The following is an 18828-nucleotide window of genomic DNA, read 5'->3' on the forward strand; positions in this document are numbered from 1 at the left end:
GCAGTGGGCAGCCATTTTTTTGCTGCGGCGCCCGGGGAGCAGTTGGGGGTTCGGTGCCTTGCTCAAGGGCACCTCAGTCGTGGTATTGAAGGTGGGAGAGAGCGCTGTACATTCACTCCCCCCACCTACAATCCCTGCCGGTACGAGACTTGAACCCGCAACCTTTGGGTTACGAGTCCGACTCTCTAACCATTAGGCCACGACTTCCCCATGTACATGAAAAGGAAGAAAAGGAAAGCTTTTATGAAGAGTGACCCATAATGCTCCATTTTACTTTTTTTTTTAAGAAATGCCATGTTTTTCTAAAGCCATATAATTTACTCTAGAAAAACAGTAACTTTGGTAACACATACAGTAAGATTCAATTGATTAACACTGGTAAATGCATCATGAACTAAAAATAAACAACACATTTTTTACAGAATTATAAAATGTAGGCAGTTTTAAATTAAAATAATAAAATAAATAAATAAATAAACTACCGTTCATTGTTAATTCATGTTAGTTCATAATACTTTAGTTAATACAACTTGTTAAAAATTTATTATTAAATGGAGAAATTAAATCAATCAATAAATGCTAAAAGGTTGTACATACATATAACTTATTGTAAAATGTTACCATAAATATTTTGAAACTAAGCATGCCCTTTTGGTTTAATAATTTTCTCAGTTACGTATGTCACCAAGTGTAATAAAACCATTTTGTCCGGGGAACTACATGAACCAAATCCCACCACCATCCAAGTCTTCCGTTGTTCCCTGATTCTCTTTTCCCCGCCGTCCATTTCTTTTTCCCCTTTCCACAAATATCTGTCTCTGTTCTCAAGACTTGTCAGTTTATATGTGAAGCATGTTTTTCTCATTATTCTGTTGCTATGGTTGGCTTGGTCCTTCTGTTACCTGTGATTGGGTCATCTCTCTCTTTCTCTTTCTCTTTTTCTCCCTTCCTTTTTTGCTCTCATTCCCAGTTTCTCCCTCTTTTGCTGCATTGGGTCAGTGTTTGCCAAGCATAGCATTTCAACAGTAGAGAGATTGTTAGGAGCCTGTGTGCTCAACCTAAGTAACACCCTCCCACACATGCATGTCAGCGGAATAGCTCCCCTCCGTTTGTGAACTCCTCACCTGTCTGGGAAGCTTATTGGCAGGTCAAATGTGTGTACATACTACTGGATGGGGCATTGCATTGCCACACTGGCCCCCTGTGTCTGACTGAGGTTTGCATCGGACACCCTGGTGTGCAGCACCCGGAAGGAAAACATTTCTGTAAAAGCTTTTTGTTCTGAAAAAGACTTCAACGACCTCACAGAATAATTATGTCTAATTATTCCTGTTTAAATGGGTTTTTGACTTCCCTGTTTCCATTTTCAAAAGACGAAAGTCCTGTTTATACTATTTTAGCAACAGAAGTAGAATGTCTTTCATGGTTTTGTTTTTCTTTTCTCACCTTTCTACCCTCTCATCTATTTTTTCCTTCAATTCGGTTTCTGGTTTTTTTTTTTCCCCTTTACTCATGGCTCGAAAACGTGTCTATGTTCCTGTCTGGATTTTAATTACTAGCTAGAGTGTGTTTTGAATTCGTCTTGGAAAAAGTGGGCTAACGTCTGATATTAATGTGCATGGATGAGGATTTGGGAAGTATTTGCACGTATGCAGGGTTCTTGGTGGGAATTAGGGATGCACCGATACCGATACTGGTATCGGGCCCGATACTGAGCTCCTGTACTCGTTAAAATGCCCCGATACCAAACGCCGATACCACACAGCATGTGATCAGTGCCATATTCAGACAAAGAAACACCGACAACAGAACAACAGACAGCAGAATGGAGTTATTAGATATTAAGGATGTCTACGAAGTATATGTATGCAATTAATATAATGTTAAACATTCAGTATTAATGCCTGCATAGATGACGTGCGCGAGCTGATAAGCAAAACACGCTGAGTGGATTGAGCGCGCGGCGGCGCAGATGCGCGAGCTTGTCGAACGAATATCCCTTTTTCACAGACATCACTGTTTGTAGTTCGGTGGGATGTCAAAAACAAGTGAGTAAACCAATGCATAAGTTACTTAACGATAAGGAGAGAGAGAGAGAGAGAGAGAGAACGCACTTCTGTTGCGTGATCTTTTTTGATGTTCGCTCACTTAGCAGACGCATCATTTGGATTAAAACTAAATTGTAAATATAAAACAAAATGTATAGGGGTATTTGCTATAAACATAATTTATGTTCAACTTTAAGCATAACACGACTTTATGGCGAAAGTGAAACTATCAGTCAGTGTGAAATGCGCTAGGCTGTACCATACTTGTCCCTCTCATTCTGCATCAGTACAAATACGTGCGCGCGTTGCGCATGTTTTGCTTGCTTCATGAGTGTTTCTGCATTATATGAGTCGCTTTGGAATATAAATCGCAGCATGTTTCAGATGGAAAAAAACGCGCCTTATATTTCTGAAAATATCACAGTTATATATTATAAATCACAGAGATTTATAACGAGTGGTTCCCTGCATTATTACAGCAAAACGCGTGATTACAGTACTGAGCCACTGCAATGGAGCAGCTCTAATACCATTAAATTAAAAATGATGTACCATAGAGCAAAAAAAAATAAAAAATTAAAATGAACAGTGAAAGTAACAAAAACTTGTAAAATACATTTTAATGGGCATAATTAAGTGTGAAAATAACTGAAGAATATACAGTCAAACCAAAAATTATTCAGACACCAGATTTAATTTTTTATATTTTTTTTACTAGTGGGACACTATAGTTCATTTATGCAAGTGAGGATAGCAGAATAAAGTGAACTGTGACATATACCCAAAAATTCTTCATACTGTGGACTACCAGTAAAACTGATCATTTGGGACCAAAAATTATTCAGACTGAGTCTGGGAAAAAAATTTAAGTTCAGGTTTGCATGAACCTGGCTGACAGCATGCCCATGAGACCACAGGCTGTCATTGAGGCTAAGGGTGGCCTGACAAAGTATTGATAGTTGTATAAATATTGTCATACTAACAGTTCTCTGAATAATTGTTGGTTGATTGTAATTCATTACATACTTTTCTATAAAAGTTGTCTGATATTATGAAGATGAATTTGTTCTGACAGTTTAACTCTGAGTTCTTGTCATATTTTATTTTCTAAACTATAGCGAATAAACTGTGAAAATATGAGAAATGTTGAATAAATTTAACTTTGACTGTATCTATTTACTAAATGAAGTTAACCAACTAACATTATACATATTATTTTAATTTGTGTACCCAATATTTTAAAAATGTATTGGTAAATTAAAAAATATCGGTATCGGTACTCGGTATTCGGCAAGTTCCAAAAATAAAAATAAATCGGTATCGGGCGAGTACTGGAAAAAGTGGTATCGGTGCATCCCTAGTGGAAATAATTGTTGCAAATGGATAATATTGCCGTTTGACATGGTGGATGTCCAGTGCTTCCAGATCAATATAGCCTGTCAAAAATATCTGAGTTTGGCAGTAGAGTGCTGCAGGGATGACATCATTTTGTAGGCCAGCCCAGAAGTTACCATCACCCTGGTTCCCTTTAAAAAATCACACAGGATTTTTCCACTGTCTTTAGGATTATTGCAGAAATTAATCTGTGACCAACAACAGTTTCTGAAAATCCATGAGAGGGGCATTACTGATGAATTTTTGTGTTGTAGAATACAAACAGGAAAATATCTTAAGCTTGTGTTAACCATAGACCTTAATTCAGACATTTAACCGAAAAAACCCATTCAAAAAACAAAAACAAAAAAAACATTACCTTTGGGACGATTGACCTAAAGTGCAAACAAGCCTACTTATTTCTGGGTTTTAAGGCTTGAAGCACACTTTTGGCCTCTTTTTTTCTGTGTAATGTTCAGAAGAAATGCGTATATATATATATACACCATATAGTTCCAGTGCAATCATCTTACCTTTAAAATTGATTGTGTCATGCTTCATACCATTGTTTTATAGTTTTCATAGTAGTTTATGTGTCAGAATGTCTAGGACTAGGGTTGGGCGATGTCTACCAAATTGGCATCGGACGATGTCTACAGTAAAACATCGTGATGGACGGTGACATCGGGGGGGCAGGGTTAGGGGGTGTGCCCGAAGCATGAATCCGTTTGCAGAAAGGCATGGAAAACAAATAAGGCGTTCTACGGAGCCACTAAAGGGACATGGTTAGCCGCTTGCTAGCGGTAAACTGTTACGTTACAGCACATGAAAGTTCACTTACCACATACACAGAGTAAGGAGAGATGACTGATATGACAATGGACAATGATTTGCAGATACTGAGCACCACTGACAAATATCTAATCTTGTAAAATGTGTGGTAGGTTCTGCCGCTCCGTAGTATAGAGTCCATGTGATCGCGAATCTTGAAAGTGAAAGTGAAAGTGAAATGAGAGCGCACATTCGAAAGCGGTTTCAATACCCTGTATATTAGTAGCGGCTCTCTGATGGCCGCAATTTAAATACAGTATTACCCAACTATATAATTGCGAGAGAAAGTATTGAAATATTTTTTTATCCTCCCATCTCGTAGGCTATTTATTCCCTTTAGGGGTTTCTTAGTACACTTAATTTCCTTTCCGAACACGGAATTGGATTGCAGGGGGTGCTCATCCTACAACAGTTAACTTCTTTATTTTCATGGAAATAAAAATGATCATGACTCATCTCTTCACTTTTAACAGCTCGCTGGCTACAATGAGAAGCCGGTGAGCCTGCAGATGTTCATCGGGACAGCGGATGACCGTTATTTGAGGCCGCACGCATTCTACCAGGTTCACCGCATAACAGGAAAAACTGTCGCTACGGCAAGCCAGGAAATTATCATCACCAGCACGAAGGTTCTCGAGATTCCTCTCCTTCCTGAAAACAATATGTCTGCCAGGTACCTGCCAACAGCCCTTCATTTCAACATCAATCTAGATTCTCACTCTCACACACAGAAACATAAATACACATTTGTTTTTCTATCATGGTGAGGACTTTCCATTTGACTATTGTTTTTAATAATATTTTATATCCCCTAACCTGCCTATTTTTACTTATTCATTATTTAGTACAGAATGATAAAGTTATTGTCCTTGCAATGGCTGTCAGCTGCTCACCACAATGTAGATTGTTTTAGGTAAAGAAATTTGGTCTCCGCAATTTAGTGAAATACGCACAAATGATATTTACTCTGGCCTACCGCTAAACCTAAGCCTAACAGAAAACTTTTGACATTATTGGATTTGAATTAAATATGAGTCTTTTAAATCATGAGAAACTCTTCACGTTTCATCACAAGTTGATTTTCTATGTTAGTAAAGACATTTTCAAAAATGTGTCATTCACAAGTAGAATGAAACCTTTACACACACATGAGCACTCTTTTATCACATATATACTACTGTCCAGGAGTTTGGGATCAGTAGGATTTTTTAAATATTTTAGAAAGGAGTTTTTTGTGCCTAGCCTACATTTATATCTATTTTAATATACTTTAAGTCATTTATTAAAGTAATAAGTAATTTATCCCTGTGATGGCAAAACTGAATTTTCAGCATCATTACTCCAGTCTTCACTATTGCATGATCCTTCAGAAAACGTTTTAATATGCTGATTTGGTGCTCAGGAAACATTTCTTATTATTATCAGTGTTGAAAACTGTTATGCTGCTTCATATTTTTGCGAAAACAGTGATAGATATTTTTTTTTGTATTATATAATGAATAGAAAGAACAGCATTTATTTGAAATAAGAATGTTATGACAACTGTAAATGGCACAAATTTAATTAATCATTGTTATCAATTTAATGCAAAAGTTCACTTACCACATACACAGAGTAAGGAGAGATGACTGATATGACAATGGACAATGATTTGCAGATACTGAGCACCACTGACAAATATCTAATCTTGTAAAATGTGTGGTAGGTTCTGCCGCTCCGTAGTATAGAGTCCATGTGATCGCGAATCTTGAAAGTGAAAGTGAAAGTGAAATGAGAGCGCACATTCGAAAGCGGTTTCAATACCCTGTATATTAGTAGCGGCTCTCTGATGGCCGCAATTTAAATACAGTATTACCCAACTATATAATTGCGAGAGAAAGTATTGAAATATTTTTTTATCCTCCCATCTCGTAGGCTATTTATTCCCTTTAGGGGTTTCTTAGTACACTTAATTTCCTTTCCGAACACGGAATTGGATTGCAGGGGGTGCTCATCCTACAACAGTTAACTTCTTTATTTTCATGGAAATAAAAATGATCATGACTCATCTCTTCACTTTTAACAGCTCGCTGGCTACAATGAGAAGCCGGTGAGCCTGCAGATGTTCATCGGGACAGCGGATGACCGTTATTTGAGGCCGCACGCATTCTACCAGGTTCACCGCATAACAGGAAAAACTGTCGCTACGGCAAGCCAGGAAATTATCATCACCAGCACAAAGGTTCTGGAGATTCCTCTCCTTCCTGAAAACAATATGTCTGCCAGGTACCTGCCAACAGCCCTTCATTTCAACATCAATCTAGATTCTCACTCTCACACACAGAAACATAAATACACATTTGTTTTTCTATCATGGTGAGGACTTTCCATTTGACTATTGTTTTTAATAATATTTTATATCCCCTAACCTGCCTATTTTTACTTATTCATTATTTAGTACAGAATGATAAAGTTATTGTCCTTGCAATGGCTGTCAGCTGCTCACCACAATGTAGATTGTTTTAGGTAAAGAAATTTGGTCTCCGCAATTTAGTGAAATACGCACAAATGATATTTACTCTGGCCTACCGCTAAACCTAAGCCTAACAGAAAACTTTTGACATTATTGGATTTGAATTAAATATGAGTCTTTTAAATCATGAGAAACTCTTCACGTTTCATCACAAGTTGATTTTCTATGTTAGTAAAGACATTTTCAAAAATGTGTCATTCACAAGTAGAATGAAACCTTTACACACACATGAGCACTCTTTTATCACATATATACTACTGTCCAGGAGTTTGGGATCAGTAGGATTTTTTAAATATTTTAGAAAGGAGTTTTTTGTGCCTAGCCTACATTTATATCTATTTTAATATACTTTAAGTCATTTATTAAAGTAATAAGTAATTTATCCCTGTGATGGCAAAACTGAATTTTCAGCATCATTACTCCAGTCTTCACTATTGCATGATCCTTCAGAAAACGTTTTAATATGCTGATTTGGTGCTCAGGAAACATTTCTTATTATTATCAGTGTTGAAAACTGTTATGCTGCTTCATATTTTTGCGAAAACAGTGATAGATATTTTTTTTTGTATTATATAATGAATAGAAAGAACAGCATTTATTTGAAATAAGAATGTTATGACAACTGTAAATGGCACAAATTTAATTAATCATTGTTATCAATTTAATGCATCCTTGCTGAATAAAGGCATTTAAAAAATCTTGCTGACCACAAACTTTTGAACAGTTTGTAAATTGCATTTATGTACAGTACAAAATACATTTACAAAAGTATGTGATTTATAACATGTAATTTCTGATTGAAAACATTAAAATCTGCCATTTTTAATAAGCACAGCTTAAACTTTGATTTCTGTGCCAGCTTTTAATGTACACTTAAATTGAAAATATACTGCTTTGTTATCAGTCATTTATTAACTCCATGAAAAGAGTATAAATCCAGAAAGTGACTTCGAGTGAATAGAAATCATTTAAGCCAGTGGTCGCCAACCCGTCGATCGCGATCGACTGGTAGATCTTTATCACTGTCCCAGTAGATCCCGAAAAAAAACAGTAAAATAAGTACAAAAATGCATTACATTTATGGGGTTATATTAATGCATCACTGAAGGGTACTGTCTTGTGAAAAGTTTCGATGGCAATGGCATTTTCTTCTCCTCCGTATAAAGCGCAACTCTGCTTTGTTTACAGCGGTAACCAAGGAAACGCTATAGTGCGGTCGGTTCATAAGCAGTGTTGCCAAGTCCGCGGTTTTCCCGCAGAATTGGGCTTCTTTAACACTGTTGCCGCGGGTTGTTGTTCATGTCCGCGGGTTGAAGCGACCCCAATAACGTGATATTTAGTCCATGAAATGTGAATTTAACTGGAAGATCCCCGGCGAAAAACGTGTATTTTATCCCCGATTTTTACAGGGGAACCCTCCTCGAAACGCGATTGGACTAGTTTTATTGCGAAAACCTGGAACCTGGGTTCATAGGCGCCACCTGCTGTCAGAGAGTGCGTCTCATTCAGACCTGCTGTTGTTTCACGCAGATGTTTTATGTAGCAAATAAATAAATAACACCATAAGTCAGACCATTCTGTTTTTGTTTTAAATCCGTCAGGGATCTTGGGCCTAAAAAGTTTGGTGACCACTGATTTAAGCAGTTTTGCTTGACAGAGAGGATGATGGAATGCATACTTTTTGTCTGATATGTTTCTCCTGCTATGTTTGTCAGTATTGATTGTGCTGGAATCCTGAAGTTGAGGAACTCTGACATTGAGCTGAGGAAGGGAGAAACTGATATTGGACGGAAAAACACTCGGGTCCGTGTGGTGTTCCGGGTTCACATCCCACAACCCAATGGAAAAGTGGTCTCGCTGCAGGCTGCTTCAATTCCAGTGGAGTGCTGTAGGTTTTATATACACACACAGAGGAAAAATATATTTGAGAGAAAAAAAAATGTATATATATATATATTTATATTATATAAATATATGTTATTATATATATATATATATATATATATATATAACTGTCTAATGTGAATTACTCTTACCTGTATTTGTGGTTAAATAGCCCAGCGCTCTGCACAGGAGTTACCTCAGGTCGAGAAAGCCAGTATTAGCAGTTGCCCGGTGAGTGGAGGAGAGGAAATGGTCATCATTGGTTCCAACTTCTTCCCCGAGTCAAAGGTCATTTTTCTGGAGAAAGGTCCTGGTAAGAATCAATGGGGTTCAAGTGCTATTTTAGCTTCTTTTCTCATGTATTGGCTCTCATCATTTTTATTTAATATTTTTTCATTTTTCTAAGAGCATTTAAGTAAAAAGAAAATTATTAAATTCCATTATATTAACTTATATTTAAGAATCAAGTTATAATTAATTGTTATTCCAGGCAAACGATTTACATTTATATGGCTAGTTTCATATCTCTTGGGCCTTTTCTTCTCAGATATTTTTCTCACTTTATACATAATTGAAAGTCAAATCAATATTTCATATCCATTTGTTTATTTATTTAGTAAGTAGCTATGCACTAAGCTGGATAATGTACAGTCAACATGTCATTATATCAAAATCAACCCTTTTTAGGATGATATTAGATCCCTCCACTTAGTATCGTTACTTGCGTTTGGCTAGTAATAATTCCTTTTAGCAGGTTGCTGCAAGCTCTGCAAGCACAGCTGGGTATGCACTACAAATGTCTTCATCATTCACTGTGAGCAAATATTGCCTCCTCACCTGTCTTACCCTCAAGGATCACAGTTATACCTGCACTAATCTCTGTCTTAGTGAAGCTAAAACAGCCTTATTCTTAAAAACGGAAAGATCAGGTGGTTTTTAGTTCAAATCTGTCTGGCTTTGGGAAACTGGAGCGATGGGTAAAATGTGAAGGAGTCTCGATTTCTCACTTCTAATTTGAGAGCGGAATTTGATTGTTTCTCGTCAAACCAGAGTGATTTATCTTCGCTTTATCAGCATCTTGACCTCCCACGGTTTCCCTTCTCCTCTGGGGACACTGTGTGTGTGTGTGTGTGTGTGTGTGTGTGTGTGTGTGTGTGCGCGCGTGCTTGTTGCTCGTCTAACCAGAGTGATTTATCTTCGCTTTATCAGCATCTTGACCTCCCACGATTTCCCTTCTCCTCTGGGGACACTGTGTGTGTGTGCACGCATATGTGTGAGTGCAGTTCAGCATGAACACACCTGCACACCTACACACACAAACACCCACTGCACTCAAGCGAGTGCTTACTCCATACATGCATATGAAGAGTTTATTTGCAAAAACCAATAACTGTTTTTTTTTTTTTTCACAAATGCACTCTGCACACACCTACATCCACACTGCGCTCACTCCATGAACACATGTGCAAGTGCTATAATGTGCACACAAATACACACCCTCATTCCCTATGCTTATAAACTTGTCTGTCTCTCCCCCCCCATATGTTCTCTCTCTCTGTCCACGCACGCACAGAGGCTAGATTTATAGTTGGCCATATTGTGGGTTGTCACTGTTGTTCTAGAGCACACCTGTAGACCTTAGCATGTGCTGTAAGGATGACTCAGAGGTGAGCAGGGTTGCTCTGGCTGCAGGCGCACTGCTGATCACTCGCTGGATCCAAGACACAAAGCAAATAATAGCTTACTGTGTGTGCAAGACAAACTTTGTGTTTCCTTATCTAAAAAAATATTGATTTCACTGAAGCCTGTGTATATAATGGATTTTTAACATATTTTTGCACTATGATAGATAAAGCACATTATAATGCATTTTTTCGTAAAGGATTTTTTGTTCAACCAAAGCTGTATATTAAAATGCTTACCTATATATTGTTGCACCTTTAAAGAGTGTGATTTGTTATATAATGTTATATTGCCATCTGTACATGATTAATGTAATACAGAATTTTACAATTTAATCTTTTTGTAAGGCCACAGTCAGCTACTAATCAAGTACTTAATTTAATTAATCAATCTGCCTTTCATGTCATTAAAATAAAAAATTTAATTTATTAAAATGTAAGTTTTAATGCACTATAACAGACGTACCCAAACGTTTTACTATGAATGGCCAAAAATCAAACTTAATTGAGTGCCTTGCTGCATTATATCCAATTATATTACATAAAAAAAAGAAGAAAAAAAAAAGAAAAAATGCTTTTAAGGTGTAACCATAAAAATCGAAATATTTCCATAGTCCATACAATACTTTTTGGTGGCTTTGTTTCTGCTGTGTTAGGTAAGATTTTATTTTTCACTTTGGCTACTATGCTGATAAAAAAACAAAAACAAATATTACAAATATGCCTTCTCTTTAGTCAATTAAATATGTGTCAATATGACTTGATTATATTTCTACAAATGGCAAGAAATCTAAAATGTGGTTTTGTCTGGTATAGTTTATTTATTATTATTCTTAACTGTAACACATACAACATATATTAGAAGGTGTCATACTAAATACCTTTAATACATTAAATACATAGGCTTAAATTAAAGTTTTACCACAAATTGTTCTCTGAAACTTTGTAGCTGTTTTTGAAAACAAGTGAAATACAATGTGAACAGCCTCAAGAAATGCATTTGGTGCCAGATGAACCTAAAACCAGCCTAATTATTCAGAGCTTCATTGAGATTAGTTGACTAGATTAAAGCAATCCACAGAGTAGTCCATTTTAAATGTATTTAGTTTTGAATGTTGCTAGTTATGTCTACCTGGCAGATGACTGAAGCTCATTTGTTTCAGGTTGCTCTTTCTCTCCCGTTCGACACACACGGCTGCCATGTGGCTGTCAGTCTGAAGTCTCAGCTTACAAGAGGCTTTATTAGACTGACTTTTTGGGGTTAGTCTGTGTCATGATCCCCAACAGTGCTCTGTTTGTATGGATTTTTGTGATCCTTTTGAGTCTCACTGTGAGCTGAAATAGACCTTTTACACTATGAACAGAGCCCTCAGAGACTGTCTGTCATCTCCAGCAGACGATCTCTCTTTTTACTTCCTTTTTTATGTATTTTTTCTCTCTCATTCACTCTCTTACTCTTTATAACGTCAGGCATGGTAGAAAATCAGTTTTTCCTTGACTCTTTCTCGTATCACTTGTGTGCTCTCGTTTAAATTCTTCGATAAGCAACTCTTCTAACTCTTTCTCTCTCGTTCTTGCTCATTTTTTCCATTGCTCGTTTGTAAGTAATGAAACACAAGTTAGGACCAGCCTCAGATGAAGGCAATGAATGAAAGGCATTCTGGGAATACGAGTCTTGGCCTGCCTTGTGTGTGTGACTGTGTGTGTTTCTAGTTTGAGACAATGACACACTGACTCACTCAATTGGAGTTTACACATGAACACCCAGGGCTGTTCTAACCCAACAAACTGACTCAGAGAAACACCCTTTGGTACTTACCTCTCCTCTAGTTGGCTCCCTGTAAAGTGGCAACCCCTCAAGGCATCCTGTATGGTGATAACCCATGTTTTTGTTGCATTGTATAAAAATGGAAAGTCCTGAGATGCTAGAACAAGTAGGGTGGAAATTTGGCTCTTATGTCTGTCCTTGAGCAGCCCTGGAGGAAAGTTCATATGTTTTCAAGCAGGAGCTTATCAGAGAGTTTCTATGTGATTTGTGAGAACATGTTCTGCAGATGTGTTTGATTGAAATGAAATATGTTTTTAATGGTGTATGCGGTAATATGACACTGGTCTTGTACTTTATACTGACCTAGCAGCCTCACATAAACTGTTGGTTACTGATGTCAAATACTGATGCCCTATTTGCAGTAAGCCATTAAATGTTTTCAGAAAGTTAAAAATGTGCAGTGACAGGGTTACTGAGAAAAAAAATTACTTTATTTTTGAATTGTACATGACAACATGCCACATTTGTCTGTGCACTGTCCTGTGCAGTGGAACTCACTGATGTCTTCACAGACATTTTCAACATCTCGCTAAGCCAGGCTGTTGTCCCCACATGCTTCAAAGCCACCACCATCATTCCAGTCCCGAAGAAGTCGTCTCCATCCTGCTTCAATGACTACCGTCCAGTTGCACTTACCCCCATCCTCATGAAGTGCTTTGAACGGCTAACAATAAAGCAGACTTGACTTGACTTGACTTGACATTTAGATGCAGTATTATAATATTTTGAGACTCAAATTAAAATATAAGTAAGATCGCTGGCTAAAGTCTGGAACACTTCAAGTTATATCCACAATTCACTCCAAACTATAGACAAAAGGCAAGTCATTTTGTGGACTGGCACAGAGCCGTCCATCTGAGAGGCCACTCTAACGGTAAGGGACAAACCAGGACGTATGAGAGGAAGGGGACTGATAATTTTAGGTCTAATTTTGACAGATTACATCTAATTGGGTGATTTTTGTATCTACAGTAATTAGATGGATTGTGTCTTAATGAGTAGCCCATATGGTGGTCCTGAGACTTTGTAACTCATTTTTGATTTGCTGAATGGATAGATATATAGTTAAGTAGACAAATGGTTCAGGTTTTTAATCACCTGGACAACCATAGAACTAGATAGCAAAGGTTGCACTGCCCCCATATTCAGAAGCTTACCAGGATAGTTTGCTGTGAAATCTTTGCTCATTTCTATCATGTAAACACAAGAGTAACTTTTATATTGTAAGTAATATTTCAAGATGATCACTTATTAGACTGAAGTATCTTAGGTTCCCTTGATTTTCCATGCATATTTTTTTTAATAAATTATGTTAATATACTTAAACATAAAAAAATTGTTACAATGCAAGTATCAAATCAGAGACATGAGGCTTTTGTGGAATGTTTATTTGTACATCTCTCAATCATCGTGTTGTATTACATTATATGTTTTTCCCCTTACAAAAAGAAACTCCATAGCTTTGATCATAAATCTAAGCTTTTAAATTGAAATACAAAAATATGCATTTTGAGTATTTTGCTTATACTGATATAAAGATCTCATTGATTTACATGGTTTACAAGCTGTCAGAACTTTTATTTACTTTTTGATCATATAAATATCGGCAACTGCAGCAAATCGAATATTTTTGCTGACTTTGGTCCTCTGGATAAAATTGAGGGGTTGTTTTTCTTCAAGTATGAGCTCCATTTTCTCTTATTTCATACGCCATAAGCCTATGTATCAAATATGATACTTGACAAAAAACATGCATCTTTATGGTTTTTTTAATATATTTATATGTAACTTTTGTTATTTCATAAGTCAGGCTTTACAGGGTTAAAACCCTTTCCTCCTAGAGTCTACAAAAGATTCATTCATTTGTTTTGGTTACAATGAGAGAATATAAATGGCAGATATGAAATATTAAGTACAGTTAAGTGTTAACTACGACAAAAATCAGACCCACGAAAGCTGACAAAAAAAAAAAAAAAGGTTTTTGTGTTTATAATTAATGATTCAGGAAATTGTAAATGAAGAGTTACATTAACCATCTGTTTCAGTTGATGCTAGTTTACGCTTGCCAGCAGGATATTTAATTCCACATAATGACATATAAAAGCTTTGTAGGATTTTGCCAGAAGTTTATTTTTCTTGAGTTTGTTTATCATAGTAGTAATAACAGAACAGCAGTGTTCCTGGCCTGACGAATTAGGACAGCGTGTGTGCTTATCACCGGGCTTTGTCAGTCTGGTTCCTGTTTGAACCTGCCCTCATGTGGGGTCCTCTTCGGTGTCCAATGAATGTCAACATGTGCTGCTGCTGTACTACTACTGCTGAAGTTACAGGCAACCAAGGTCATTCTCATATTAGCAAAATGCCTTTTGACACAGAAGGGAGTTGAGACACTATACAGTAACCTCATGTAAACAGCAGTCTCTGGAGTGTAATGCACCAGGTGATTATGAAACTGCTCACAATGGTATTTTTACTTTGAGAACAGTATTCAAACACTGCCGTCTACATTACCCCTTTTTTGCAATATATACGCATATGTACCCACTCATGATCATTACACATGCAAAATTACTCATTTTAGACATTCTTGGGATTATACTGCTGTTTGACTCATGTCAAGCACTAACTTCAAAGCTGGAAATGTGTTTAAGTGTGTAAATCAGACCTGTGTCATGCTGTTTGTGCAGTTTATGTAATTTATGATCCATGAAGTGACTATTTTCCCTTCCAGGATCAGTCTTAACCAGTTGGCTCTGGTCCCTTGGCTTTCATTTTCTGTCTGTAAGACGTCTGCGCAGTTGATTAGCTTCATGGCAAAGGAAAAACCTGAGATGACAGCATGTTTCCAAGAGATCCTGCACCTCTCCACGGGCAGCACGTGGAGGCATTGTGCTATGAATAAAGTTATTCCATGCATCTTGCCATGATTCAACAATAAATAATGTTCTTCCACACATCTCTCTAAAACTCTTAATGGCTTTATAAATGACATAATTACCTGTTAGGAGCCCAAGCGACTTCTATGTTCCTGTCAGCAAGGGCAAGCAGAGTGAGACTGATCTGATTTTCATTAAAAAGTCTCTCAAGTAGCCCGCTGTTAAGAAGTCCCTCTGCTCATACAGCTCCAGCATTTCTAGCGCTCTTTCTTCTGAGAATTTAATGTCATTCATTATTCGTAGTCAGGTCAGTGTTGTATGCAGTCCCTGCATTGAGCTGACATTTTGATCTATTTGAGCAATTGAGCCTTGAGAGTTCACTATGTGGAAAAAGGCTTATCATTTGCAAGCAAACTTAATTTATCAAGTTTCACTCTGGATTCGGTGCAGGAGCACCTGTAGAAACATGCAGCTGTAGAGCTCCCCTCTGAACCTGATGAAACTTAAAGCTGATTGGCTATTTGTAACCTTAATCTCTAAAGCTTCAGCGGAGGGCTGGAATACATGATGATGATGATGATGATGATGATGATGATGGTGGTGCTGAGGGGCAAATATTGGCACACAGAGTTCAGTTCAGGTCATTGTTTATGCTAGCTGTCCTAATATGTTGTTCCTGCATATGCAGCTAACACTTTTCTTTCTTCAGATGGACGACCGCAGTGGGAGGTGGAGGCAAAGATCATCAGAGAGAAGAGTCAAGGAGTGAGTGAATATTTTCCTTTTTACATGTTTAAGAAAATATTTGCCAACAAAAGCAAAGACAATACACAAGACATAAATATGTCTACAAACCCTTTTCAGTCTTTCTTTTCTTTCTTGAACTAAAAGTTGAAATGCCCCTTTGAGTCCTCTGAGTGTTTAACGCATGACAGATTTGAGCACATTGTAGTATGTTTTGACTATATTTGAACTTTGTATTCTTCAGTGAGACAACTTTGATAGGTTTGTCTCAGACTTCAATGATGTGTTGTTTAGTAAAGTTATGTCTCTCCATCTGTAGTCTAGTATCGTGGTGGAGGTGCCTCCTTATCACAGTAAGACGGTCACTTCAGCAGTGCAGGTGCAGTTCTATGTGTGCAATGGCAAACGGAAAAGGAGCCAGTCACAGCGCTTTACCTATCTGCCAGGTACGTATTTGACATCACATTATAATTCATTTCATATCACGGCACTTACTTCCCGAAATTGGAGCTTTATAATAAAGTAACTACTTGTTGCTCTTCATTAAGCAGTGTCATGTGCTTTTATGACCTCATAAAATTTAATATACACTTAAAGATCAAAATCTTGGAAATCAGAAATCATTGTAATATGTTGATTTGGTGCTAAAGAAGCATTTCCTATTATTATCAGTGGTGAAAACAGTGCTACTTAACATTTTATCAGAAACTTTGATACTTTTTTTCCAGAAAAGAAATAATGATTTCTATGGGGGAAAAAACTTACCCCAACCTTATGAACAGTACTGTAGTTTATATAAGTGCATAAAAGCAAATAAAACCTCACAGGTTCAAGTTTAAATGAGTTTAATATAAAATGTACGTGATGGCATTTTCATATATATATATATATATTATCTACCAAGTTCTGTCATGAAACTCTAGATGGCGCAGGCTGATGGGTCCTTAACGTAACTGATGATATTCTTAGCATTAAACGAGCTGATTGGTTCATGTTGCATACGCAGCCAATGAGCTTGCTGCTTTACATTTAAATGGCTGATTAGCATTCACTTGAGAATTGCAGCGCACTTTCAGAGTTCCTCTGAAACCCTCCACCTTCCCCAGCTCCATCTGTATAGATCTGCTACGGGGTTATTTTATATGATATTTGTGCAGCAGCAGTATGTCTTAAATACTCACAGCACCATATCGGCTTATGTATTGGCAGTAGCAAGTTCCTGTACTTACTTGTGGCAGCAATAATCTACAAATAGGACAATAACCAACAGCAGCAGCATAGCAGATCTATTCCACAAAAGACCAAATACATTAACACTGACATCCATTACCATGCTAAAATCTTCAGAGAGTTTATTTCTTCAGATATATATTATTATTAATTGCAAGCAAATGCTATATAAAACATATTGAATTGTGTTATTATTGCATTTTGGAATTTGTGGCGAATTAAATGCAAAATAGTTTTCTTGCTAACTTCACATAACAGTAACAAGAATGGCACACATGTGGGTTTTCACAGCAGATTCACCCGATTGATCATGCCAGCATTCCTCTGCACTGTGCACCAGTGTGGTTAGGGATGAGGTTGTTCCAGTAACAGTTGAGCACCTGGTAACCACTCATGTAAAACACCTTAAAGAATCAATCTGCATGATTTACATGTGGCTGGAAGCATGAAAATCCAGGGTTTTTAAGAACTGGACCCCTTCAATGTCTTTGTCTTTCTGTTTATCTTGCTCTCGTTAAACCCTATCATTCTTTTTACATCTCCCATTGGCTTCATCTGTCTTAATAGTCATATTTTGCAGAATTGCTTTGCATTTTGGAAGATTTTCCCCTATGATAAGTCTGTTGAACGATGAGGTCAATGATTCACATGGTTATTCTAATTTGTCACACATGTTGAGTTGGCATGCATTATTACATCAGCAAATTATTAGCTCTGCTTTTGAAATGAACATTGAACATCTGATGAAATAGTCCAGAATCCAGGGCATAGTATAAGGCGACATCTAATTATGGCTTAGAGAGTTTCTAATAAAGTGTAGTCGTGTGTGGTTCTCATAGCAATAAGCTGGTTTGGTATTAATTTCCCAAAGTGAGTCAAACCGAAAAACAGCGTTGGCGTAATTAAATGACACGTGAGCAACTTTTTTGTGTGTGTCTCTGTCTCCGAGTTGCATGCTAGCCTGTAGAAGAGATTGAGAACAAAAAGAGAGGGAGAATAAGAGAGCAAGATAGGCCCAGCCTCCCGCCCACCCTCTTCGCTCCACAAAGCACCCACTCAAATTAGGGTTTCCTGTTTTCCACACTAACCCATTGGGCCTCAGCCAATCAGACGACAGCAGAGGCAGCCAATATTCTGAACAGGCCACGCAACTGTGGTTGCCATGGCATCGGCCCGCTGAGAAAGTGGCATGTCGGGGGAAGGGCTGAGGTGCTGTGTTGTTAGACTAGAGCCAGACTCTTCATGTGTAATGAATAAGCAGGCTAATGCAATGAGCAAAGATCTTAATCCAAATTCAAATGAAATACAGTGTGAATGCTTTTGGACCTGCGAGGAAGTAGTTTGTAATAAACCTAATTGAATGCCTGAGGCTTCTTTGTTGGTCACAGACAAATCCAACAAATCTGGAAGTGAATGCTATTAGCTGCATTTATCAACTGAAACTAAACTTTTTTTCGAATGCATTGTAGGTACGCAGTGAGTAACACCAGACTCAAATGCATTCACACTCTCTCCCACACATGGTCGCCACTTGCTCTTCATATCAGGAAACTACAGTTTTACCGCAGTAATGGCCTTGCAGCAGCGTATGTGCTGTGAACTGGATTTTGGTTCCCATTTGGAGCTATGCTGGAGGGCAGGCAGCATTCTTAAGTTTCCAAATTCAGCACTGGTTTACATGGCACTCAAGCAGGCAACATACGCTCTCTTAGAGTCCAGTAAAAATATCCCCCACTCATGCGGGCCAGGGAAATGGCAGATTGGGAAATGGCAGATTGCTGTACACTGTGTTACTATTACTGTGAGAGGAGAGGAGAGG

The 18828-nt window shown here is 37.5% G+C and overlaps 1 protein-coding gene across 1 annotated transcript in view; it reads left to right on the forward strand.

Moving 5' to 3' along the window:
- The window catches only part of LOC107664367 (nuclear factor of activated T-cells, cytoplasmic 3-like), a 57777-nt gene that overhangs the window by 24262 nt on the left and 14687 nt on the right, over nt 1-18828 (forward strand). The window contains exons 4-8 of the mRNA XM_016454917.1: nt 4727-4926; nt 8481-8653; nt 8822-8962; nt 15745-15800; nt 16099-16225. Coding sequence (XP_016310403.1) covers nt 4727-4926; nt 8481-8653; nt 8822-8962; nt 15745-15800; nt 16099-16225 — 697 coding nt within the window. The remainder of the gene's footprint in view (nt 1-4726; nt 4927-8480; nt 8654-8821; nt 8963-15744; nt 15801-16098; nt 16226-18828) is intronic.

Source organism: Sinocyclocheilus anshuiensis, unplaced genomic scaffold (genome assembly GCF_001515605.1).
Source record: "Sinocyclocheilus anshuiensis isolate Anshui unplaced genomic scaffold, SAMN03320099.WGS_v1.1 scaffold307, whole genome shotgun sequence".
NCBI classification, from domain to species: Eukaryota; Metazoa; Chordata; class Actinopteri; order Cypriniformes; family Cyprinidae; genus Sinocyclocheilus; species Sinocyclocheilus anshuiensis.